At 39.8% G+C, this 27,816-nt stretch overlaps 1 protein-coding gene across 2 annotated transcripts in view; it reads right to left on the bottom strand.

Moving 5' to 3' along the window:
* ccdc148 (coiled-coil domain containing 148) overlaps nt 1-27,816 on the bottom strand; it is a 91,345-nt gene that overhangs the window by 24,284 nt on the left and 39,245 nt on the right. For both annotated transcript variants that reach the window (XM_004917688.4, XM_002933269.5), the window contains 5 exons: nt 13,452-13,555; nt 10,683-10,765; nt 7,028-7,191; nt 5,322-5,417; nt 2,651-2,829 (listed from right to left, as the gene is read on the bottom strand). In XM_004917688.4, coding sequence (XP_004917745.1) covers nt 2,651-2,829; nt 5,322-5,417; nt 7,028-7,191; nt 10,683-10,765; nt 13,452-13,555 — 626 coding nt within the window. The remainder of the gene's footprint in view (nt 1-2,650; nt 2,830-5,321; nt 5,418-7,027; nt 7,192-10,682; nt 10,766-13,451; nt 13,556-27,816) is intronic.

The following is a 27,816-nucleotide window of genomic DNA, read 5'->3' as shown; positions in this document are numbered from 1 at the left end:
AGTGGCCCAAGGGAGGGGAATAAAATGCTGGAGATGTCCTCACTCTTCCCACCCACAACTATTGCTTTGGAAGCCTCATAAAATGTAAAAACCGGAGCCGCTAGCCTTAAAGGGGAACTGCAGCTCCCAAACCAACATTTGGTAAAGAGCCCTGCACAACACACAAACTGCTAATATATTTATCACTGTAATCTGTCCCTTCAAAAATTAGGAATAAATACCATTTTAATATGCTGGAATCCAGCTGTAAAACTGTTTTTTTCTTTCTGCATCATTTGCAATCCTGGCAGGGGAGGAGGGACTAAAACATTGATGTTACAAATTGTAACAACTTCCCCACAGCTTACAGACAGCATGCAGGACCTACATAACCCACAATGCATTGCACTGTGATGTTCCTTTCCTTATTGGCATCACGTGTGCAGGGAATTGTGGAATTGGGAGGATGCAGGCTGAAGGCAGGCTGAGGGCTGAGGACAGGTGAACAGGGGAACAGGGGGCGGGGCTTAGGCAACTGCTTCAAACCATATTATTACATTAAAAATCATGAAGAAGCCGCAGATTTTTAATTGATGTATATTGCAAAGTTGGTAAAAGCAAAAACGTGTAAAAAAGTGTAAGGCTTTGTGAGATGAATATTTAATAAAGGTTTTTTAAATTTTTAACTATTATTTTTGTTTCCCTGCCTATGGGTTCCCAGAGTGCCCAGTACCTCCTTTTCTTCATTCTCTATACAGTTTATCTGCTCCCCTGAGCTGAGGGCTGGAGCACCTAGACTACCCCTCTTATTTTGCTGAGGTTTCTACAGAGACCAGTGAATTAATGTCCAATTTGTTTGTTTTCTAGGTGCTTGAAATTATGTTTACTTGTCAAAAAGCTCAAGTTGTGTTTGGGTGGAGTTCCCCTTTAAACTTTTCAAAGAAGTGTTTACTGACACACAAAGCCTTCTGTAGGCTGTCAGACCACATGGGGCTACCAAATCCTAATCACAGCCCTTATTGGGTGCCCCACAGGATTTTTTTAATGCTTATGTTGCTCCCCAACTTTTTTTATAGCTAAATGTGGCTCACAGGGAAAAGAGGTTGGGGATCCCTGGCCTGTACTTTAGAGCTGAACGTGCCTAAACTGCACTCCCAGCTTGATTTCCAACACTGCTCACAAATGAAACTTCTCTTTCCAGCTGCATGAAGACGATTAAAAAACGAGATAAACCCTTTCCTCCCTTTTCGGTTGCGCCCGGTAATTGAATTTTGGATGTAAAATGATCATATTTGCAATGCTCTGGAATTAACTGTAATGCTCTAATTCCTCATAAGTGACATGCAAGCCAGGTAGTGCATGGGGGTTGCTAGTGCATTTCTCACATACACTATTCGCTAATCCTTTTGTAATTACTGTCGCCGGGATATTTATATCAGCAAAGGAAGAACAGGAAACAGCAATTATTTTGTTGTACAACGGGTAAGAGAAAGAACCAAATATCCAGCCATTTGTGTGAAACATTAAATCCTCCAATTCTTCATGAAGCAGCTTTGAAGCATCTATTTAATTAAGCTTTTGTTAGAAACAGATTAACTAAAACTGTTTGCTGAAACGGCAAAAATAACACCGTTTTTAAAGGGGTGAAAAATGATAATTTGTGTGCGCACACAGAGAAATTTTGTTTATACATTGCATTAATATGATTCTTACATTTAGCTTTGTCGCATAAGTGTTATTGGTTGTGGAAACAGAGCAGTCTATGGGAATACAAACAGGGCTGACTGATTTGGACACCCCCGTAAAGGGGCCATTCAGAGCAGCCAGAAGAGTAGGGAGGCATTTTTGTTTGGGAAGGCGGTCCAATGGAGAATTTTTACTCAGATTTATTATTCTCTGCCTATAAAAGCAGATGTTGCAAGAAGGAAGAGTGTGGTGTAGCAGTTATAGCAAGGCAAGATGGCACCATTGAAACAAAATGGCACCAGTAACAGTTCACATTGGTGCTTCACTACCTGAGGCCGTAGAGATGTTGTAAAGGCCAAGTATAACTGAAGTTTGGTAGGTCCCACTGTGTATAACTAAATGGGCCACACAAAATGTCTTTATGTGTATTTTAGCTGGCAGAGAATCTAAATATCCCCCATGCCTCCTTGTATAATTATGAATGGAAATTGCCAGTCTTGAGCTGAAAGCACTCAAATGTTCATTGTGTCAATGACAAGAGGCATGAAGGATAATCTGATCACCTCCTTCTTTATGTTAGTGATCCCTCTCCCAAAGACATAGTTGCTTACCCAATCAGCGTTTTGGCACTGGGTACCTGGATACCCAATGCACATGGATTTCCCACTAGGATTACTGCAAGAAGCTTTGGGAATCAAATTTAAAAAGGCAGGGCATACAGGGTTACCACAAGAATCCTAAAGGGTTCTCTACATGTGAAACTTTTGAGACCACCCCTATTCTGAAGAATAATATATACAGTATTGGCTTTCAGGGCAGCCAACAATCAACGGGCCCTTAGCGCTGTACCCTTTGTCCCCATTAATGGCAGGCCTATGTCAGGGAATAAGTTTAGCACCCAATGGAATACTTGTATAATAAAAACCTACAGTGTCAGGGCAGTGAGAGCAAAATGTACATTTTAGAAAGTAGCAAACAACCTTACCTGTCCATTTCTTTTGCTTGCTGGCTAATCTCCTGTAGTTTAGCAAGATATCCCTCAGTAAATTGCTGATATTCCCCAATCAGTGAGTGTTTCAGATCAGCATAGGGACATTCTGCCTCCTGTACAACTTGGGGGACTTCCTTTAATGCCCACGGCACATCTTCCGAATCAAATAAAGCCTGGCAAAAAGTAATTTAAATTACATATAGCAGTTCTGTACTCTAGTTACAGTGGTGTGAAAAACTATTTGCCCCCTTCCTGATTTCTTATTCTTTTGCATGTTTGTCACACAAAATGTTTCTGATCATCAAACATATTTAACTATTAGTCAAAGATAACACAAGTAAACACAAAATGCAGTTTTTAAATGAGGGTTTTTATTATTTAGGGAGAATAAAAATCCAAACCTACATGGCCCTGTGTGAAAAAGTAATTGCCCCCTGAACCTAAAAACTGGTTGGGCCACCCTTAGCAGCAATAACTGCAATCAAGCGTTTGCGATAACTTGCAACGAGTCTTTTACAGCGCTCTGGAGGAATTTTGGCCCACTCATCTTTGCAGAATTGTTGTAATTCAGCTTTATTTGAGGGTTTTCTAGCATGAACCGCCTTTTTAAGGTCATGCCACAACATCTCAATAGGATTCAGGTCAGGACTTTGACTAGGCCACTCCAAAGTCTTCATTTTGTTTTTCTTCAGCCATTCAGAGGTGGATTTGCTGGTGTGTTTTGGGTCATTGTCCTGCTGCAGCACCCAAGATCGCTTCAGCTTGAGTTGACGAACAGATGGCCGGACATTCTCCTTCAAGATTTTTTGGTAGACAGTAGAATTCATGGTTCCATCTATCACAGCAAGCCTTCCAGGTCCTGAAGCAGCAAAACAACCCCAGACCATCACACTACCACCACCATATTTTACTGTTGGTATGATGTTCTTTTTCTGAAATGCTGTGTTACTTTTACGCCAGATGTAACGGGACACACACCTTCCAAAAAGTTCAACTTCTGTCTCGTCGGTCCACAAGGTATTTTCCCAAAAGTCTTGGCAATCATTGAGATGTTTTTTAGCAAAATTGAGATGAGCCATAATGTTCTTTTTGCTTAAAAGTGGTTTGCGCCTTGGAAATCTGCCATGCAGGCCGTTTTTGCCCAGTCTTTTTCTTATGGAGGAGTCGTGAACACTGACCTTAATTGAGGCAAGTGAGGCCTGCAGTTCTTTAGATGTTGTCCTGGGGTCTTTTGTGGCCTCTCGGATGAGTTGTCTCTGTGCTCTTGGGGTAATTTTGGTTGGCCGGCCACTCCTGGGAAGGTTCACCACTGTTCCATGTTTTTGCCATTTGTGGATAATGGCTCTCACTGTGGTTCGCTGGAGTCCCAAAGCTTTAGAAATGGCTTTATAACCTTTACCAGACTGATAGATCTCAATTACTTTTGTTCTCATTTGTTCCTGAATTTCTTTGGATCTTGGCATGATGTCTAGCTTTTGAGGTGCTTTTGGTCTACTTCTCTGTGTCAGGTAGCTCCTATTTAAGTGATTTCTTGATTGAAACAGGTGTGGCAGTAATCAGGCCTGGGGGTGACTACAGAAATTGAACTCAAGTGTGATAAACTACAGTTAAGTTATTTTTTAACAAGGGGGGCAATCACTTTTTCACACAGGGCCATGTAGATTTGGAGTTTTTTTTCTCCCTTAATAACGTAAACCTTCATTTAAAAACTGCATTTTGTGTTCAATTATGTTATCTTTGACTAATAGTTAACGGTTTTTGATGATCAGAAACATTTTGTGTGACAAACATGCAAAAGAATAAGAAATCAGGAAGGGGGCAAATAGTTTTTCACACCACTGTATGTTACAGAGCAACTGCAGCTTGCTTCATACATTATACTGTGTATTTATTAACATTGGAGACAAACATCAGTGGTGATATTGCCGATAGCAACCAATCAGATGTTTGCTTTTGTCTTCTAACTTGTAGATGACCATTCAAATCTAATTGCTGATTGTAGAAATCCAAAAAATAGGAAAAAGCTTCAGCAGGTTTGCTGCAAAACATTTATTGTGGGTAGTGGTGTTACCACTACCCACAATAAATATTTTGCAGCAAACCTAATGAAGCTTTTTCCTATTTTTTGGATTTCTACAATTGTTTTTGGTTGCAGCACAGAGCAACAACTAGGAGCTAAACCTTTTTTTTCGCAAGTATTTTATACAAAGTTCACCAACAATTTTTTATTTTTCTAATTGCTGATTGGTTGCTATGGGAAATATCACTGGTTATTTATATTTTTTATATTTGGTTTTAATAAATGAGCAAACATAGGCTTCTAAGTGACTGGATAACAGAAGATGGACCACTGCAGTACATGAGAGCTGTTCAGTGGGTGTGCAATAACTTTAATGCCATTGTGACTAGCTGACGGCCAGTCCAATATTTTCTGGCATAAGCACATTTTTTGAATGTGTAAGAGGGTGAAAATGTGATTCATTAGGTGCAAGTCAGTTGTGTAACAACAGGTGCAACACACAGAGAGCCCTGGAAGTAACATGTTCTTAAGACAGGTGTAAATTCCACGGGTCCCCGGAGTCTGTGCGCTTGTTCTTGCATAAATGAGCCCTACAATGTTACATGTGCACCATCATCCCGTTAATACCTATTTTCTCCCAATTACCTGAGCTTCACAATCCTTAAGTTCCTTTTCTAAAGCTTCTTGTTCCTCAGAGAGTTGTTCAATTAATGCTTGTTGCTGCTCTTTAACAAATTCAACCTGAAAAAAAAATGAATGAATGAAACAGGTTATAAAATGGCCAAAAAATGTTTAACAAGAAAGAGCAGGGTATTTTCCAGATTTATACAGGTCTCTTGAAGTGAAGGAAATAGGGGAAATCCACTGTCCAAGTAGGACTTTTTATATTCAGTATATGTGAGGGATACACTGAAACCCAAATCCAGTTTGAGTTTTGGGCAGTTTCCATCACTGTTTGGACATGGTTATGAACAAATTCACTAAGGGCCCACACTCTGCAACCCCCCTGCATAGGGTGGGTATATGTGGCTGGAAACCATAGCGCTAGTGTGTTGGCTGGCAAGTAAGGGCTTGGATATGCTTCAGTAGAAGCTATATCGCCATTAACAATTATTTTTTCCCGGCATGCCCCATCTCTGCCAGCACCGTATGTCTTAGTACATATGTAATATACACTTAGGCTGTGGCTCAGTTAGATAACCCCAGATTCTTCTAGTCTCTTGGGGTCGTTATGCTCCCAAGTATGATTAAAGATTACACCTTAGTCTTTTTTATGACTCTTAAATATGGCACAGACATTTCCTTATTGTCTGACCTATAACATTTTTAGAATGGGTTCCCCTAGGCCTGTGCAGTATATTTCTTTAGCTGAGTAAAGAGCTGGTAGCTGCAGTATATTCATTGCACTGCATAAAATCCCATGCTTCTGCATTATATTTATTAACTTACAAGAAACTTTACGTCTGCAATATTTTCCATAAATAGCATAAAGTAAAAAAAAACCTCACTGTATGAGAGTAACTATCATTACGATACATACATATATTGTCATTTAAAGAAGACATTACAGCATGAAAACTTGGAAACAATATTAAAATCAATAAAACTCCATGATTTTTGGATACTAGCTCTTCCTCAAAATAATAAGGCAGAACTAAACCCAAACCATCATTTACATATGTTAATCTGAATCCTCATGGAATACAGACTGTTGCCTTCAGTTTTCCAAGGCTTTAAAGGGTAACTCCACTCAAATACAACCAAAACACAGCAATATACATCAATTAAAAAAAAGTTGCAACCTTTTTATTATTCTTAATGTAAAAATATGGTTTGGAACAGTTACCGCCCCCCCCCCCCCCCCTGTTCTGCTGACCTGGCTGACTTCTTTAGACTAAAAAAACAGTAGCAAGCAACTGTCCTCTGCATTGTGGGTTGTATAGTTCCTGCATGCTGTCTGTAAGCTGTGAACAAGTTTTTACAATTTGTAACATCGATGTTTTAGTCCCTCCTCCCCTGCCAGGATTTCAGTTGATGCAGAAAGAGATTTCAGCATATAAAAATGGTATTTATTTATACTTTTTAAAGGAACAGATTACAGTGATTGGTATATTAGGGGTTTCTGAGTTGTGTGGGGCTCTTTAACAAACCGGAGTTCCCCTTTAAAAGAAGGTATTCTTTAGGGTTCAGATTCAGACACATTTTAGACTTCAAACTTTGATGGAACTGATCCAACTGGCTCAGTCACTTGATAAACAATTCATGATGTATTGCTGCAATTCATTATGAAAAGGTCATTATATGGACATATGTTCCAATGATAGCGATGGAAACACAAGCTAAACACAAACCTCTTCAATGATTCTCTCTGGATCAAAGTCGTTTTGCATTTGGGACTGATGGGACAAGTGGTAGCTCAGCTCTGAAATCCGCTGCTTTAAGTCATCCTGTAGCTGCCAGATTGGCTGTACTGTGCTGGACATAAATTGCTCTCTCTCCTCCAATAGTTGCTGCTCTGTTCCCAAAGAGAAAGTCTGATCACTTATTGGCATTCCAGATAACTTAACTCCTAAAATACCACTGATCATTAATATAAATGGCTGATGTTCGAACAGAATATTGGCCAATAAGAAGAGCTTTTGCAATTTTAGGCTTGAATGTTGATAATTTGGGGCTTAGACAATTGAGGGTTGATAATGGGAAGGACCCCTTCAAGCCTCAACTGAGATTCAAAATAGACTCTAGCATTTCAAGTATACAGAGGCGCAAACAGCCCCCCACCTGCCCAAAAGTGTCTGTCTGTGGCATCTTACAGCAGCCCCTCTGGCACTGGTCAGAAGCCACAGATTACCAATCTGGGCCTGGGCCCCTTCATAGTTTTACACCTAACTCTAATTTTGATTTTTGTTTGGTGGAAGGGGTTCTGGTAAAATAATGGATTTCCATCCCAGGACTGCATTAAAAGTAGCTGAATATTGGGAAGTGTAGTACCACTATACATGGAGGCTACAGATTGAAGAGGCCATCTTTTCTTACTATGCCCAATGTACTGCTATAGTAAGCTCCAAAAAAAAGGTATGGTAAATCAATGAGGTGCAGTAGGGTTCCTTCACTTTTGCTCTTAGTGATGTTTATGGCAGTAGCCCCAGTGTGGCCCCCTTACTGCACGTAAACTCTGGTAGGCTGAGGAGGGGCTGGAATTGGATGGGTCAAGAAGGGACCACAATAGTGATCAAACAGAAATTTATCTCGTAAAGTTACCGGGTGTGGCTATTGTTGCCTCAGACAATGTAAAACCTGAGAATAAAAACTCCTATTTATTGTATATAAAAGTCTGCTTTGAAAGACTCCATAAAGGGCGGTCAGTCCTTGGCTCAGAAATGCCTACTAATATATATAATTGTAAATATAATCTAGCAGGAATGTTTTGTTTCAGGCACAGAAGGAAATGGAATAGGAATGGCTGGCCCAGGGCATTTTTGCCACTTCCCCTCATGTGGGGGGGCATCAGACAGCAGCAGCACCAGAATCGCCCCTAGCTGCACCTCCTAATAAATGCACCTTCATTTTCCATCTGCAGAAATGTAGCAGCACCTCCTAATAAATGCACCTTCATTTTCCATCTGCAGAAATGTAGCCGCACCTCCTAATAAATGCACCTTCATTTTCCATCTGCAGAAATGTAGCCGCACCTCCTAATAAATGCACCTTCATTTTCCATCTGCAGAAATGTAGCCGCACCTCCTAATAAATGCACCTTCATTTTCCATCTTCAGAAATGTAGCAGCACCTCCTAATAAATGCACCTTCATTTTCCATCTGCAGAAATGTAGCAGCACCTCCTAATAAATGCACCTTCATTTTCCATCTGCAGAAATGTAGCTGCACCTCCTAATAAATGCACCTTCATTTTCCATCTGCAGAAATGTAGCTGCACCTCCTAATAAATGCACCTTCATTTTCCATCTGCAGAAATGTAGCTGCACCTCCTAATAAATGCACCTTCATTTTCCATCTGCAGAAATGTAGCTGCACGTCCTAATAAATGCACCTTCATTTTCCATCTGCAGAAATGTAGCAGCACCTCCTAATAAATGCACCTTCATTTTCCATCTGCAGAAATGTAGCAGCACCTCCTAATAAATGCACCTTCATTTTCCATCTGCAGAAATGTAGCAGCACCTCCTAATAAATGCACCTTCATTTTCCATCTGCAGAAATGTAGCTGCACCTCCTAATAAATGCACCTTCATTTTCCATCTGCAGAAGAGAAATGTAGGGAATGGGGAAGGATGATGCCCTGTTGATGGCAGTTACAGCACTCAAAGCTTTATCTTCTACTCTACTGATTTGCTCCCAGGCACAACACATAAGATTTATACACCTATATTACTCTGAACTTCTACATTTTCTATGTGCTACTTATTTTTTACACTCCCATTAAAAAAACTTGTCTCCTCTCAATCTCCAGCTCTTTAAATGACATTTTATCCTCCCACAGCCCATTGGTTCCTCACTTCTCTCACATCTACAGACTCCTTTATATTGTTCTGTGGCCAGATTTAGCTGCCTCCAGACACTACTGGGAATTTTCCCTTTAACCTGTATTGCCCTAATGCTTTATCAGTCACATTTTCATTATGATGTTATCTAATCAGGCTTGGGATTCATTGCCCAATTTTTTATGAGAATTTGGCCAGGAGCGGCATTGAGTTCATAAGGGGATATTCCATGGTACCTTGGGAAAGCAGTAGGCAGCAGCTGGCAGTCAGAATGAGAAATGTCAATAAGCAGTCGCATAGGTCTCTGTATCCAGAGAAGTGTATGCCAATATATTTTATTACACTTTTACAGGAAAACACAGTGACAGTAAACCTGATTTATAAATAGAGTATATTTTAAATGATCTGTCATTAGGGAAAAAAAATCATAGAGGGTATTTAACACTTTATGTACCAGGGATTCTAAGACCTATAAAAGCACCAAAGTGCCAGTATAGTGGGTCCCTGTTTATTCAATGCAAATTATCATTTTCCTGGCAACTCGCCATCTGGACTAAATGAAAACATGCAGCATTCACAGGGTTAAAAAATCTTTTTATTTACAGGTTATTTAAATGTATTATTATTTTTGCTGTTCTTTTTGCTATCAATTCTTCATATTTTGCAGTCATTTAACCCTTACTGTGCTAGGTGTGTCAAATGCTGGCCATACCGTGTGATACGTGAAAACACCCACCATTGGGTTGAATTTGTAAATTCTACAGATCTAAAAGCTACAGAGTAAAGCCCCCTTTCTGTCCCCAGTGCCAAAATAACAAAATGCTAGGATATTTCTATTTTGTGTGCTAGACAGGGATTACCAATTCAGCAGCCTTTGCAATCCCACAGGAGGAGGAGGAGGTTGAGGTCACTGACCTTCCCTCAGTGATTGGCACTTGTTTTTCCGGGTAGAGACAGGGTCACACAGGCCTCCGGCACTACTGTACATGAACCATCCATTGCCTGCTCCTTTGCATAGTATTAATGATATTACCAACTAATACAATTAATACTCTGCTAATAGGTTAGGGGGATGAGCAATAGTGAACTGCCTTGTCTCTCCCAGCCTGCTTCAAGAACCCCCTGATCTTTATAAACCTGAGGCACATAGGCACAAGATGTTTGTACTCAAGTGCAGAAGTGGTTACTTTGTAAACACAAGGTGATTCTTTCTAAGGAGCCTTTTCAGGACTTTACTTTAACCTATGTTTGCCGTTACTTTTAATTTGTCCCAAGCCTTTGGGTGCTAGCTGATATCCTATACACCAAAGGAATCGGCAACCATAGAATTTACAACGCTGGCACAATGCAGTTTGAGCTCCAGCTCTGTTGATTCTACAACTTGTGGCATATAAGGGGCTGAAACATGAAACTCCAACTCTAAATCATCAAATAAATTAGGCAGTTGAGATCAGTATAGCATTTCTAAAACATTATATATTAACAATAAAACAGCCCAACTTACCAAGATCATTCATATCCGAAAAGAATGGTAATCTCAGACCGGCCTCGTCAAGGAACGACTTCAACTCTGATTCGATTTTGCTTCTGAAATGATTTAAAATGAGAAATGTTCTGATATTGCTCTGCCCAGAAACAGCAAGAAAAAAGTTACCAATGTCTTTCCTAAACAAAATAGTATCAGAAGTTGTTTCTTCCTTCTGACGACCATAGGGGTTAACTTGATATTCATTGGTTTTAAAGGAACAGTAACACCAAAAAATTAAAGTAATTAATATATAATGTACTGTTGCCCTGCACTGGTAAAATGTGTGTGTTTACTTCAGGAACACTAGTATAGTTTATATAAACAAAGCTGCTGTGTAGCCATCGGGGCAGCCATTAAAACTGGAAAAAGGCACATAGCAGATAACAGATAATCTCAGTAGAATTCAATGGGAATCTATGCAATTTATCTGCTATGTAATTCGAGCCTTTTTCCAACTTGTACCAGTGCAGGGCAACAGTACATAATATATTAAATACTTTGATACACTTTCATTTTTTTGTTGGTGTTACTGTTCCTGAACCCACCTATGATCCACAGAAGCTGGTAAACCCAGGTCCCGCAGGTTTCAGCCCATCACTATATCTGCTGCTTTCATAGAGCACAATGTTGTAACTTACTCTGTTTAATACTATAGGGACGTGGAAGGCACTGACACCTGCCTTATGTACTACTGTACTGCAAGGAAAATGTCCAGAGGAAAGTCAATAGAAGGTAGGTGCCTGAAAAAATGTTCAGTACCGCAGTACAGATAGCACAGTGTAAATCCATTCTCTTGAGCTCAGTGTTTCCTGAACACTAGGGGGCACTGTCTTCCAACTGTGTATAGAGCCAATAGGTGTTATGGAACAGGTACAGGGGCAAAAAAAATAGTTTTTTCTCTCTTCACTTTCTGCTGTTCCAATTGTTCAGGTTGATAGAATGCAAGAACAGAAAGGTGGCCATACTGTCCCATCGTATGTTATCCATATGGTGTAGCTGACATTAAGCAGTGCGGGTCTGACACTGTGTAGTACTACCTTCATGAGCAAATATGCTTTTCTCAGGCTAAATGCTGGAGGCTGACAGCGTATAGAATGTGCATAAATAGTGAATGAAATGCTTATTGTGTGCGCTTGGTAAGTGCAATCCCTTTATTGAGCAGCAGATGACAGCTGCAAGCTCTTTGCTCTTCCCGGGAGATCTAGTTAGACGGATTGAGGAGACTGCAGCAGAGAGGAGACCTCTGGGAACATTAAGATTCGCTTTATAGCAGATCTGTCCTTTTCTGATTAACACCCTGAACAATTCTACAGCAAATAATAGAAAGTGGCATTGGGGATTCCTGACTGTTACTTTTTTTTGTTCTTAAATCTCCTGCCTTCAAAGTAACTGAAACACTAAGCAAATGCCCCAATCTACTTAATGGGAGAACGGAACTGTATGGATCACTTCTGGGGATTATACTCTGACTACTTTGTCATTCTAAGGCACAGCTGTCTAACTCAATGCCCGTGGGCCACATGTTGCCTCACCATGAGAGTATAAAAGAACTCATCCTGCAGCCACAAGACTTTATACTGTTACAGAACTCATAAATTACTTCTACTATCTGTTTCACTGTAGGGGGTGCATGGCCTGTATAACTCAGCCTGCAGCCTTGTGCCTTTATATGGTCACAGAACCCCTCAGTGACTTCTAATATCCTTATTATTTACAGTAGGGGGTACATTTTCCCTTATAATACATGAGTGATACTCAGAGTTCCCTGTATAACTCAGCCTGCAGCCTTGTGCCTTTATATGGTCACAGAACCCCTCAGTGACTTCTAATATCCTTATCATTTACAGTAGGGGGTACATTATCCCTTATAATACATGAGTGATACTCAGAGTTCCCTGTATAACTCAGCCTGCAGCCTTGTGCCTTTATATGGTCACAGAACCCCTCAGTGACTTCTAATATCCTTATCATTTACAGTAAGGGGTACATTATCCCTTATAATACATGAGGGATACGCAGAGTTCCCTGTATAACTCAGCCTGCAGCCTTGTGCCTTTATATGGTCACAGAACCCCTCAGTGACTTCTAATATCCTTATCATTTACAGTAAGGGGTACATTATCCCTTATAATACATGAGGGATACTCAGAGTTCCCTGTATAACTCAGCCTGCAGCCTTCTACCTTTATATGGTAACAGAACCCCTTAGTGACTTCTAATATCCTTATCATTTACAGTAGGGGGGTACATTATTCCTTATAATACATGAGTAATACTTAGAGTTCCCTTTTATAACTCAGCCTGCAACCTTGTACCTTTATATGGTCACAGAACCCCTCAGTGACTTCTAATATCCTTATCATTTACAGTAGGGGGTACATTATCCCTTACAATACATGAGTGATACTCAGAGTTCCCCGTATAACTCAGCCTACAGCTAATTAATTTAGAAGGAACAACCAATACAGGCTCCATTGTATGTAACACAAGATGGCTTATTGAGTGTATCTACATGAAAGGCCAGCTTGAATATATGTATTCTAATGGGCGTATTTATAAAGAAGGGAATTTCACTACATATCCTGTATACTGTAAAGCCCCTGTAATATACACACATTTACAGTCAGCCTCCTACGCACAGTGTTTAAAATACCTCCTATTACAAATAATTGGACCAAATAACCGAAACTGAAGAAATGACCCAGTCATAAGGTTGCCCCTATATAATTATGGGTTTTCCCTTACCTATTCTCGGTCAGTCTCCTGTGCTCTCTCCACCACACTTGGCAATGCTGCTTTGCTAGCATTTGATCTTTAGTAATCTTAGCCGCATGCTGAGTCTTCATAATCTGCACAGGGAGAAAATACCAATTAAAATGATTTCCTTCATAAAGTGATTAGGTGCTGGTTCAGCAACCAGTGGAAGGGGAAGTAAAGGCTTCCCAGGAATATTATGGGCTCCATTGGAATCCCTTGCATTGATCCTCTTGAAATCCAAGTTGTCGAAATCTGTGTTGCCTGCTCCCTGCAATGGGAGCCAATTGGAAAAGAGCACACATGGCGAGTTAGAGTGATGTCACTGTCACAAAAAAAGTACATTTTAATGTAAATTCCCTCTTTTTACCTCTTTGCTAGGGTGCCACCAATGTATACAATATTTAATCTTTGGTGGGATTACTGTGCCGTTAATTAGATGAAAACACTATTACTAAAGTAGGTACAAAGTCCAGTGTGCATGGCAGTAACATTGCGTGCAAATGAATGTGACCTGTCCATTTAAATGAATTTTTTGAGCTATGGCTGGTAAATGTACAATGTGCCTGATGTTCTGTGTCACTACTATACATATACAGTAGATCTATGGGAATCCTGCTGCTCCTCTAGCTGTTAATATGGGATCAGTAACACTGCCAGGAAATGGCTGGATATACAAGGTATCAGGGCACACACCTAGATAATTGTACTGATCCTAGGGACCAACACAAAGGGCTGCTCAGGATAATCACTGGTGGCTCAGTGGTTTAAGCTCAACTGCCTTGCCCAAATGGTTTGATTCCAACCTGGGGACAATCTGCAAGGAATTTGTCTGATCTTCCCTTGTTAGCATGGGTTTTCCTTCCAAACTCCAAAAACATAGACAGGTTTGTTGGCTTCTGATGAAATTACCTGTATGCTTGTGCTGAATGAATGAATGTGAAGGAATATTATTGGGTCTGGGACTGTAAGTTCCATTAGGGCATTGGTGTAAATGATAAGCAATATTACTAGAAAGCTGCTTAGATATATAAATATATAGTCCTCCCTTAGTTCTGTATAAAAAGAATATCTACAGTATATTGTTGTAAAAATTGTTCCCTGGATTTCAGGTTCTCTGATGGACCTCAGGAGGCAAAGTACAACACTGAATATAAATAAGGCAGCATCCGTGCAATACAAGCATATGCAGTGTGGCAGTGAAGGGGTTATTATGAAGCTGATATGCAAGAGGTGTGTTAGGCTCAATTTAGCTTGCAGCACTGCCAGCCATACAATGGACACAATGGCTCTTTTCTTCCTGTCGCCTGTTATTATGTTTAGGCTTTTTGCTTACAGCCAGTTTCAGAGGCAGGGAGTGCAGAACAAACATTTCCCAATCAAACCCCCATTTGGGATTTTCTTCAGTGCTAACACAAATTTAATTTGAACATGGACAACTAAATGCAGGAAACAAGCTCAAAATAATATAAAAACTGAGCAACGGATAATGTACAGTACTGTGCTCATGTAAGAAAAATTATTCAGGTAACCGCCGCAGCCACTTGCCCTCGCTGTGATGCTCCGATGCTGTATTTGGTTTATTGGAACATCTCAAACAAATAAGGATTCAATCCCCAAGCAACAATAATGCAAATCCCCAGTGTAATTTGGGGTATGTATAAATAGTTAATTCACTGTGAATGCAATCTCCCCCTAACAACACCCTAGATCGATTCCTCACCCCTCTACCTGAACTGAAACAACTATACGCTGGGGTTAGGGGCCACCATGTCCATGGCCCCATTAGTTCCTCTCCCTGGCACTGCCAACAGGAGAATGCACACAAAAAAAATTGAAATTTAAGATGGAAAGTTCCTGTGCACGTATTTGAAGGTCCAGATTGTTGCTGGTATAGAGCTGCTAAATCTCTAGGTTGGTGCAGTCAGAGTTCAATTTATACAATATTTCAGCTGTACTTAGGGTTTAGTTCTCCATTAAGGGCATATTATGGGATTGTCTGGTTAATAATCCTTAGATAAAGCAATGGGGGCAGAAATTATTTTTGAACTTTTTATGTTATGTTGTCGACTACTGTGTGTAATATATTAGTGCTGGGGAATACTTTTTATTTTATTAAAAGAATTTCCGGTATTTATATAGAGCCAACACCTTTCCCCAGCACTCTGCAGAGATTATACATCATTCACATCAGTTGAATACTTGCATTCTGCCTCACCGGGAACCAGGAGACCGGAGTGTAATCCTTTGTGGTACCCAGTAATTATCTAGCATAGTACCTTTGGGATGGTAGGTAAACCTTTTATTTGTTCCCAGTGGTTTAAGATGGTTTGGATTATAATGGGAAGGAATACTTGCCTGCAGATGCAGTTAGTCTGGATAAGTATTTTATTTGTTGCCCTCACTAGCATAAAACCAGGTAGCAGGGGTATGAGCTGTAGGGTTGCCTCCTGGCTGTAATTTCACCGGCCAGTAAAACAGTTGCTTATATATTTAGTGTTTTCCATTGCTCACACCCTCCAATTTATGGCCCCAGTCTGCCTAGTTACACCCTTTATCCAACTCCATTCCTGTCCCCTTTAGAGCAGCTTCCCATGATCCTCCTGGCCAAAGGCCAACAAAGCATCATTAACTTGCTACCCTGAAAAGAAGGCAACCCTTTAGTGCAGTTATCCCCAACCAGTGGCTCGTGAGCAGCATGTTGCCCACCAACACCACTGATGTTGCTCCCAGTGGCCTCCAAGTTGGTGCCCATTTTTGAATTTCTGACTTGGAGGAAAGTTTTGGAGGTATATTGTACTGCTAAACAGAGCGAAAAGAGAGAAAAGTTTTTGTGTTGGGGTTCTATGCTTTAGTGGGATCAGATAAACTTGAACAAAAATGGCTGCTTTCTTAGATTTTTCAGGGGTTACCTTCAAGTACTGTGGTCAGGGAGTAATAGGAAATGCTTGGGCATGCCACACAGAATGACCAGAAATCACTCAGATTTGGTTCTGAGGAGGTTGACATCTCAGAGAATAGTGACTAGAATTGGCTTGTGGAGACACTGTGGGTGGTCGGTGGACCATAACTACTCATTTTTTATGATGGAAACTTAGGGATTATATTTCATAATGTAAAAGACATTTCAGTGCACAGGATGCAGAAAAGAAAAACAAACCAACAAGCTTGAAGCAGATCTAAGGGAAAATGTACCTAAAAGACCTCTGGTTGCTGGGATGCCAGTATGCCCTATTTAGTTGATTGATTTGCCAGTAGGAATTCTCTGTGTAAAGGTTACATTGCTGGTAATAAAGGGGCTGTATTTACTTTGGCAGGTGTGAGGGGAGCAATTATTTTTCAGTTTGGTGGAATGACAGACTAGCGAGAGGATAGCTACAAAGCAGATATCGTGGATGGACAAAACAAGAAAACCACTGAGGTTTACTTTTAAAGGACCACAGACAAGATACAATGATTATGTCTCTGACCTTCATTAGGCCTCTCGGCTCTTAACTGTCAGTTAAAAATAAATATGGTTACATACCTGACTGGGCTCTAGGTCTACACGTGAACAATTTCATGTTTTTACATGACATATAATAGGCCATGTACTTATTTTACCTTTGCCTTTATAGTACCAATCATAGTAATGATGTGAAGTGATTGCAATCTCTGTTGCCCACATTCCGTTATTAGATTAAATAGAAGGGCTTTTGATCTGTTCGGAAGTTGTCTTGGAGATGCTTAATTGATGGCGAAATGATGTTTAATGCAATGGGCACTGCATCATCTTCACTGCAGAGCTGGCCTGTTCCTTATCATAATGCTGTATAATTAAATATGCATCTAAACGAGGCAGCTTTCCAGCAAAGCATGTGTTTTACAAAAAATGACTGTGTAACCCTGATGTGAAATTGCAAGGAAGCTCTATAAGAGATTGCTCGGTATTTAAACATTTTTAGCTCAATATTTAAAAGAGAAGTAAAGGTAAAAACTAAGTAAGCTTTATCAGAAATGTCTATGTAAATACAGCCATAAGCACTCACATCTCTATCAAAGGAAACACAGGATTTATTTTGTTCTTTTGTGTATACATGTTCTTCTGTGTCAGACTTCCTTCTCTCCGAAAAATCCTTTGTGACACAGGTACAAATTTGCTGCTCTCTCCTCCTCCCTTCTCCTCCTCCCATCATCTCTTTCTCCCCCTACCAATTGTATTTTGTAATTGAGCTACCAGTAGCTAGAGCTGCAGCAGGGAAGTTACTGAGACCAAGCTACAATGGTAGCTGCTATCTTAAACAAACAAAAGGAGCTTCTAGGGCTGTTTAATCAGGTATGGTAAAGCTTTCTAAAAAAAAAAAAAATATAGCATTCTAGCTTGCACTATTGTGACTAATCTAGTTCCTAATGAAAACTTCTTGTGATGTTGCTCTGCTTAGAAATGAAAGTTAATGAGCAGAAAAGAGTCATCTGGTTAGAGAAACATTACAAAATGTTTCTTTTCCTAGAAAATACATTTTCAGCCAACTGTAGCCAGTCATACTCAAATGACCAGTAGGGGGCAATGTTGTTTCTAATTCATCACATTAGCAGTTCAAAAACTGATCTTGAAAACTAATATAAATTGCAAAAAAATCTTCATATAACATTAAGTACATACTTGGCCGTGGGACTTTGCCAAATCAACACCCTCCCCCTCTAATATCTGATAGACACGATTGGAAAATCCTTTCAGATGAGGGCTGTAATCTGATCCTTGACCAAGACACAAACCTATAGATCAGCCTGGTTTGGCCCACCAACTTGGTGGCCAAATCAGGCGAAGATCCAAGGTTTTACTGTGTCTTAAATACACATATTTTCTGCAACTTTTACTCCCCCTACCCCATAAATATTCCAAATTTTATTTCCCTGCTGAACTCTGTTTCCAGATCCAAAGAGTACAAATAAAATGAAACATTCCACCAGCAATAAAACACATAGCTGCCAAGCATCACTGGCTTTGACTTTTTGTCCTTGGTTATTAAAACAACTGGTTAGAAGTATCCCTATGTTCTTACAAGTAGAAGTGGGTTTTTCGCTACCAAGGGTCACTCAATACTAAAGTCATTGAAAAGCGATGCTTAGCACTCAGTTACGTTATTATTATCATGTTTGGTGGTGTTAATGTCTCCTCAATGCACAACCTTCATGTAATGAAAAGGAATTGTCCCTGAAAATTAAAAGTAGCTCCATTTGGTTGAAATGATTTCTACCACATCATATATTGTTTTGATTTTACTTCTGTACGGTGGATTCAAGCTGTAACTTGGTATATACAGCTCTTGGCATTTTAATGAACCTCCTCTTTTATTTCTATCTATGCGGCTATAAGAAGAGAGAACGCTGTTACATCTAGCAAACAATGGAACAAGCTAGACAGGGTTTATGAACATAATTTTGCTGTCATTGGCCACATATCTCTTTAGTGTGGCCATTTCCTTTAATCATTGCCGCCATAGAGTCTAATTACAAGCCACGCAGCCCAAGCCATACACGCTTGCAGCATTTATGTGCATAGGAAATGATGAGTAATATAATTTAGGTACCCTGTCCTTTTGCTTCCCTGCCTTGTTTGTGGTTCACATACCCTGACTTTGAAGTGACCTGGATAGGTTCTACAGATTTTATCTATCATTTCCGGCACTCAATTAGTGCTTAAATTATTAGCAACAAAATAACCTTGCAAAGGGTCGTCTAATTGCCAGGAGGCTACTACTGTAATAATAAGGTATCTCAAGGTTTCTTCTAATGTGGTGGTTATTTAGTTTCAAAGTAAAACTTTTTTTTTATCAGCATAACTGTACTGTCTATTGTTTTATAGCCATATAAACAAGCACCACTTATCTTTCGGATTTGTGGCCTGTGATTAATGCTGGCAGGGTGCCACGAAACGAGTGCCACAATGCATTGTTGATATCCCAAGAATGCTCGATTGTAAGCTCTTTTGGGCAGGGCTCTCTTTACCTCTTGTATCAGTTATTGATTGCTTTATTTGTTACTCTGTATGTCCAATGTATGAAACCCACTTATTGTACAGCGCTGCGGAATATGTTGGCGCTTTATAAATAAATGTTAATAATAATAATAATGCTCACTGATTGGGCATAGAGGCAAAATTGGGGTTCTGCACCTTTGTGAACTGATCATCATCTGACACCGTAGTACAGTTTATCCATCGGCATGTTGAGAAATTGAACTAACTTCCATTTTGTTATCAGATAACCGTCTCAGAACAGGTGGATTCTGATACCAAGAGATGAGAGAATGTGATGGAATAATAAGCATTTTCAAACAGATAATGAGTACTTAGTGCTGTATAATGACTATAAGGTATAAGCTGATTATGGTAGTTGTAATTATTGGCTGTGAACTAAGAATTTCTGTGTTTGCACTGAGTTGGAATTAGACTAAATTTATTCCCAGGTAAAACAGAGAATGCTGTCCATCCTGATCAATTTTAAAAGAGCAGCTTACAAACTTCCCAAGCTTATTTGGCTTTCCTATCTCCCCTCCCAGTTTAAATGAGCTTATGGAAAACAGGATGTTTGATACTCTCAGCACATTTCCCTGATATTCTCTCCATAATCTTTACCTGATATTTCCACATTCACCTGGGCAATATGGGAGTGATCTGATCATTTGGACATCAAGCCTATATATGGCCACTTTAAAAAACTGTTAAATCGAAAATGTATTAAACCTTTTTAGGCTATGGTCATAGGCTCGCTGCTAAAGGTTTGCAGCTCTATGGTTTGGGCCAAGTGGGACTTTTAAAAATATAAGCCTGGCTGTGGAAGGTATTGTGCAGGGATGTCCTTGCAGAATGAAGGTGGCTGCCCTTGGCCACTCAGAGAAGCAATTCTAGGAAGGATTGGTATGAATGATTTCTTGGATCGATAGCCAGGTGACAGATACTACAATGCTTTATATATACATATATATATATGCAGGGTCAGACTGGGCCGGTGGGACCCCGGCAACCCAAAAGCCTAGGCACTCCCCTGCTGACCTCCTTCCCCTGTTCCCTGTGAAATTAAGTAGAAGGTATGCAGCTCAGTGGGGGTTGGGTGGTAAGGCTGGTGGAGACCCCTGGGGGGGTCTGGGAGCCTCTGCGGTGGAAGCCCCGGTGGGCCCTGCAAACCCCAGTCTGATGCTGCATATATCTGTAATGTTATTGATAGGTTAAGGGCATCCAGACCAAATTGTGGACCACAATGTTGAGCCTGAAACCAGTAATTCTGAAAACTATTTTAAGATAAACAGAATAACAGGCAGAGTTGTTAATAATTATACAGTGAAAATTGGTTTTGCTGCCATCGATCATCTTGGAAGTGACACTTTACCTATTAAAGGAGGCCCTTCTACAAAGCTATGCAGCAAGAAGGAGGGAATATATAACAGAGTGCTACAACACATTAAGATGATTAAATAATTGATTAGAAAGGAAAGAGTGACGGATTGGCCTCTGTCAAAGCATGAATAGAAAATATAAGTTTATTGCTTATTGCCCACATTGTTTTCTAAAAGGGAAAATAACCCTATAGTATTGGCATATAACATCCAATGTTCCATGTACTCATTTATGTTAAAAGGATTATCAGATCTAATTGGCTATATTTTATTGTTAATATTCCAACATTTAACACCAAAATGCCCTAAATTGCCCTACATGACAATGGCTTTAAAGTGCTAGTTCAATGCTTGTCATGTGGTTCTTTACTGAAACAACTGAAATTGCCCTGTCTACGATCCCCTAAGACAGCTACCTATCTGTACGGCAAATAAGGGTAATGCAAAAGTTAATGAAAGTTTCCCATTACAAAACGCAATGATGTGCAAGCCCTAGCGGAAAGCCCTGGGAATGCAAACTCCTTTCAGATATGTGTATCCTCAGATAATAATTCACAACCTGTGCGCGGAATAAAATGGACTTCACTTAGAGCAGCCCTTATTGTTACGCCACATGATTCATTAAACATTCTGAGAGCTTTATTAAAAGCCAAGGTAGCCGGAAAATGCGCTATTGTTGCACTGAACACCAAGCCTCCTTCATCTCTACTCCTAATTTCACTGTGTCAGTTCCATTTTTCAATATCCCACAGCAGTGTGAAAATAGGCTCTCAGCTTCATAAAGGGCACATTGCAGGGGGGTACGTGCCAGTCATTTCATGTTAATGCACTGTTAGCCGGCCAAAGGCACAGGGTCGGGAGCCACACTTTATTTAGCTGTCTCACCAATCAACCCCTGAATGCATAAATATAGTTTCTGTGGGTGCATGTACTAAATATACAGTGCCTTACAAAAGTATTCAGACCCTAGACCAATTCTCTTTTTTCACTAAATAACAAGTCCTAGCCTTTTTTGTTTTGTCGTTTTTCTATTTCATATCACTGAAATGCAAAGTAATATAACAAATTTTTAGAAAAAAAGTGGAAACTTTCTTTTACATAATTATTAAATCCATACACTTTAAAGAAAAAGGAAAGGTAAAAACTAAGTAAGCTTTATCAGAAATGTCTATGTAAATACAGCCATAAGCACTTACAGTAATGCTGCACTATCAAAGTCCTCTATCAAAAGAAACACAGGATTTATTGTCTCCATTTTTGTAAACATGTTGTTTGGGTGTCTGACTTCCTCTCTCAGAAACATCCTTAATTCCAGTGGCCAGAGTCTGCTCAGTTCTCTTCTCCCTCCCCTCTCCTGCTCCCACCAGAATGCTAAGAACTCCCTCCCCCCTCCCTTAGGAATGTGTGATCTGAGCTATAACGGCTAGACTGCAGGAAGGAAGCTACTTAAAATGTTAGCTGCTATATTAAGCAAAGGGAGAAAGCTTCTAAAGCTGTTTACTCAGGTATGGTAATGGTTTCAGCAGAATAAATATAGTGTTCTCGGTGGCACTAATGTGGCAAATCTATTGGCAGTAAAATGCAAAAATGACTTTCCTTCTCCTTCAATAGGGGACCTCCACCCAAACACAATTTAAAGGGGGTTTTCACCTTTTAAGTTAACTTTTAGAATGATGTAGAGATATTCTGAGACAATTTGCAATTGGTCATTTTTTAGTTATTTAATTTTCAGTTCAGGAGCTCTCCAGTTTTGAGTTTCTGCAGCTATTTGGTTGCAGGGGTTCAATTTACCTTAGCAACTAGGGATTGGTTTGGACGAGAGACTGTTATATGAATAGGAGAGGGCCTGAATAGAAAAATAAGTCATAAAAAGTAACAATAACAATAAAGCTGTACCCTGTTGAGACACTCACTTATGACGGGTAAGTTCTGTATAAAGGGACACATAAAATCCACCAGTGTCCCCTATAAAGACAACCCAAGGCAGGTGAGGTAGGAGATAAAAGTATATAAATATGCTATATATGCAAAGTATAAAACAGAATATAAAAGTTCAATATGACATGATAGTGCTGAATAGCTAAGACCCCACATGCACTTTGTTATTTGCACAGCTGGAACCACAGAGCACACAGTTGTGAAAGGGGTGTCATATACTTTTGAGATAAGGTATCACATCTTCTATAAAAGACTGAAACTTTCCGGGTCTCACTTGAAGCTGTTAGTGACACATTTCAGTAGCTGTTCTGTGTTACTGAAAGCTTCCACAAGACTCTGTATTTGATTAATAAATAAATAATTTGATACACTGAGAAACTTGTCTCAGGGTCTTGTTGTCTAATAAGGTTCTGGTCAGTCAAAATCAGTGTTTTTCAACCTTTTTTGGGCCAAGGCACACTTGTTTCATGAAAAAAATCACGAGGCACACCACCATTAGAAAATGTTAAAAAATTTAACTCTGTGCCCAGCAGCAGGCCCCCCTAGTACATTGGTGCCAAGAGCAGTGCCCCCCTAGTACATTGGTGCCCAGCAGCAGTGCCCCCCTAGTACATTGGTGCCAAGAGCAGTGCCCCCCTAGTACATTGGTGCCCAGCAGCAGTGCCCCCCTAGTACATTGGTGCCAAGAGCAGTGCCCCCCTAGTACATTGGTGCCCAGCAGCAGTGCCCCCCAGTACATTGGTGCCAAGAGCCAGCCCCCCTAGTACATTGGTGCCCAGCAGCAGTGCCCCCATAAGTCAGTGTGCCCCGTGGCCCCCCCTAATACATTGGTGCCTAGCAGCATTTTACTTCTGCTCTTCTGCGGCTTCTCCGGTGGCTTCAGCAGCATCTTCGTATCCCTCAGGCGCGCCGCCTCTTCACTTCTGCCGGGCCCCCTTTGAAAGTAAAAATTGCGGCCCTGCCTACGGCACACCAGTCAGCATCTCGCGGCACACTAGTGTGCCGCGGAACAGTGGTTGAAAAACGCTGGTCAAAATTACCAACAAGCCTCACAGAGCAATAGTTTTTTGGCTGCCGGGGTCAGTGACTCCCATTTGAAAATGGCAAAGAGTTTGAAGAAGAAGGCAAATAATTCAAAAACTATAACAAATAAATAATTAAGACCGATTGAAAAGTTGCTTAGAATTGGCCATTCTATAATGTCTTTTTAATTCTGTAAGCTTTTTTAAAAGTAAACATAATTTCAAGCAATTTTGCAATATGCATCAATTGGAAGCAACTACCACCAACAATATTCCAACAACTAGGGGACAAGCCTTCCCAGACGAGTAGAGGCTGTTACAGCAGTAAAAAGAAGACCAACATCGTATTAATACTCTTGGTGCGGAAATGAACTGTTTGGCTGGAAGTTTTCCTTTTGAATAACATGTCCAGCTACCTGCCCTTACTATACAATTACTAAAATGGCAGGGTTTTATCATGAAGTGGCCTGCCTGGATTAGGGTTTGGCCAATTTCCCCTTCACCGCTGGTCTGAACGCAGATTTAAAGAGAGCAAAAGAATGAGTTTGTGTTCACATAGTCTACAGTAAACCAATATTTGCCCTGTCAGATGGGTAAACGTGAATAAAATGGCATCACTCAGAAGGCATTTTACACTGCATTCATCCCACAGCTACCATTTTAATGGGCTTTTAATGTCAAGTGTACTTGCTAAATGATCGCTAGCCCAGCAGGCAGATATATTCCACTTTACTCTTCAGTTTTATTTTTCTCTTTAGTATTAAATCCTTAATTGGCACTGAATGTACTTGAAAGAGAAATGATTATCACATTCATTTCTATGATTCTTTATAATTGCACTCAGCTGCTCACAGCCTGTAATGGCGTGGCACTGGGTTTCTCTAATACGCTGGGTCAGTTGCATAACATTCTATATTTATTGAAGTACTGCACTCTCTTTTTCCATATCCATTTTATATTACAGATTCATTATAACTACTACAATTAACAGATTACATAGCTCCATATTAGCCAAGATTAGCCATACTAGTTAAAAAGCAGAAAGCAGAAAGGAAGTTCTTTGCACATGTTAATATTAGCAGATGATTCCAGTTGAATGAAAACTTGGCAAACTGTGCGCCATTATCTGCCAGTTTGTAGCCAACATGAGGAGTCCTACAGCAGAAGCTCATTCACATTACAAAGAAAATATTAGTTTTTTAGGGGGGGAAGCAGTTTAGACCTGTACATATTGGCAGATGGGAAACTGGCCAAACTGGGAAACATCATTTGCCAGTTTGTAGCCAAAATGAGGAGTCCTACAGCAGGCATTCATGTACAATTAATAAGAAAATATTAGTTTTAGAACATTAAAAAAGTAAAAAAAGAATTTTTAAATGCAGGTATGGAATCTGTTATCAAGAATGCTTAATAAGATGTGGGGGGTTTCCGTATAAGGGGTCTTTCCATAATTTGGATCTCCATACCTCCATATTTAAGTCTACTACAAAAACAATTAAACATGAATTAACCCCAATAGGATTGTTTTGCCTCCAATAAAGATTAATTATATCTTAGTTGGGATCAAGTACATGTATCGGACCCCTCATCCGGAAACCCATTATCCAGAAAGTTCCGAATTACGGAAAGTTCATCTCCCATAGACTCCATTTTAATAAAATAATTCACTTTTTTTTAAATGATTTCCTTTTTCTCTGTAATAATAAAACAGTACCTGTACTTGATCCCAACTAAGATATAATTACCCCTTATTGGGGGCAGAACAGCCCTATTGGGTTTATTTCATGGTTAAATGATTCCCCTTTCTCTGTAATAATAAAACAGTACTTTGATCCCAGCTAAGATATAATTAATCCTTATTGGTGGCAAAACAATCCTATTGGGTTTAATTACTGTTTAAATAATGTTTTTAGCAAACTTTAGGTAGGAGATCCGAATTACGGAAAGACCCCTTATCCGGAAAACCCCAGGTCCCGAGCATTCTGGATAATGGGTCCCACACCTGAACTGTGTTATTATTACAGAGAAAAAGGGATTTTTTAAAAAATTTTAATTAATTAATTAAAATGGAGTCTATGGGGCTGATTTACTAAGACACGAATTCGAATCCGAATTGGAAAAATTCCGATTGGAAAATGAACATTTTTCTGAAGCTTGAATGAATCCGAAACTTTCGTACACGGCGCGAAAGCTGCGAAAAAGTCGGGACAATTCGCGCAAGTCGTAACGCTACGAAAAAGTCGCGTCATTTTGCGAAACATTCGGAATGGCTACGAAAAAGTCGCGACAATTTTCCGAAAAGTCGCAAAATACCGATCATTACGAAAAAAACTCATTCGGACGCATTCGGCCCGTCGTGGGTTAGTAAATGTGCCCCTATGAGTCACGGCCTTCCCATAAATCAGAGCTTTCAGGATAACAGGTTTCCCAATAACGGATCCAATACCTGTACAAATGTGTCGGGTGCAGTTTTAACACAAAAAAATACAAAATGCATTCTGTAAACTAAAAATTCATGCCATGAATTTTGTCCCCGCAAAAATAATTATGTGAACACATATTCTGCAACAACAAAATCGATTCTATGAACACATAAATCATTTTGTGGTCACAAAATTAATGTTACATTTTTTTTTGGCACAAATGTAATTTTGAGAACACATAAACTGTAGTTTCAAAAGGTGTTTGTTTACCAATATGTATTTTGTTTCCGAGAATTAATTTTTGTATTCACAGAATGCATTTTTTGCTTATAAAGTTGTTTTTGTGCCCAGAACAGCTCAGTCATAAAAAATAGTGCATTTTTTTAACCTACAATACACATTGTTACCTAGCATTCTAACTACACTAGGCTGCAAAAATTACACCTGATTTGGTAATAAAGTAACAAAACGGGAAACTTTCTAATACATCTGGGGTAGGTTGTGTAATCACCAATAGGGGTTTGCAGAGTGTGCACCATCAGTAACTCCTTTGTGTGCAATTCAGTGCCTGTAGGAACATTTAGGTGCAAGCACCACCATCAACTAATTTTTTTTCTTTTGCACAATTTTGTACTCATTTTTGCACCGAGCGAGTGCTGCACCTAGCAATTGTAAATGAGCCCTACTGTATTTATATTTATTCTTCGGAAAATATGTTTTGTAAATACAAAAAAAAATTCAAATGATTATTTTTGTGTTTACAAAGTTATTTTTGTGTTTACAGGATTTATGTTGGCAAAATTCACTGTGATTGTGAAGACAAGTCATTTTGTGACTTGTGTTCATAAAAAAAAAAAAAATATATATATATATACCGTATTTTTCGGACCATAAGACGCACCGGACCATAAGACGCACCAGTTTTTAGAGAAGGGAAATGAAGAAAAAAAGATTCTGAAACAAATACTGTCCTAAAATATTTTATGTGCATTAAAAGCGAACCTGTACCAGCAGCACCCAACATATTGCCCCCCACCTGTACCAGCAGCACCCAACATATTGCCCCCCACCTGTACCAGCAGCACCCAACATATTGCCCCCATCTGTACCAGCATATAGCCTACAGATATACTTTAAGAAAATGTTTTTACTTTCCCGTGTGGTCTCCGTGCAGGGCCCTCCTCTATTCACCGGCGCTTAGCTGTGGCGCTGTGCGCATGCACAATGACGCGCATGCCCATACGCATGCGCGTCATTGTGCATGCGCACAGCGCCACAGCTAAGCGCCGGTGAATAGAGGAGGGCCCTGCACGGAGACCACACGGGAAAGTAAAAACATTTTTTTAAAGTATATTCGGACCATAAGACGCAGGGACTTTTTCCCCCCACTTCTGGGGGAAAAAAAGTGCGTCTTATGGTCCGAAAAATACGGTATATATATATATATATATATATATATATATAGAGTCCAAATATCGGCACTCACCAAAATAATAGCCACTGTCCGGGTGCTAACCCTATATTCATGCACATTCTCCAAGAAAGCACTCACGGATAAATATAAAAATAAAATAATTTATTAAACAAAAAAGTCTACGC

The sequence above is a fragment of the Xenopus tropicalis genome, chromosome 9 (assembly GCF_000004195.4).
Source record: "Xenopus tropicalis strain Nigerian chromosome 9, UCB_Xtro_10.0, whole genome shotgun sequence".
NCBI classification, from domain to species: Eukaryota; Metazoa; Chordata; class Amphibia; order Anura; family Pipidae; genus Xenopus; species Xenopus tropicalis.
The sequence above is the reverse complement of the archived record's forward strand: the minus strand, read 5'-3'. Positions and strand labels throughout refer to the sequence as shown.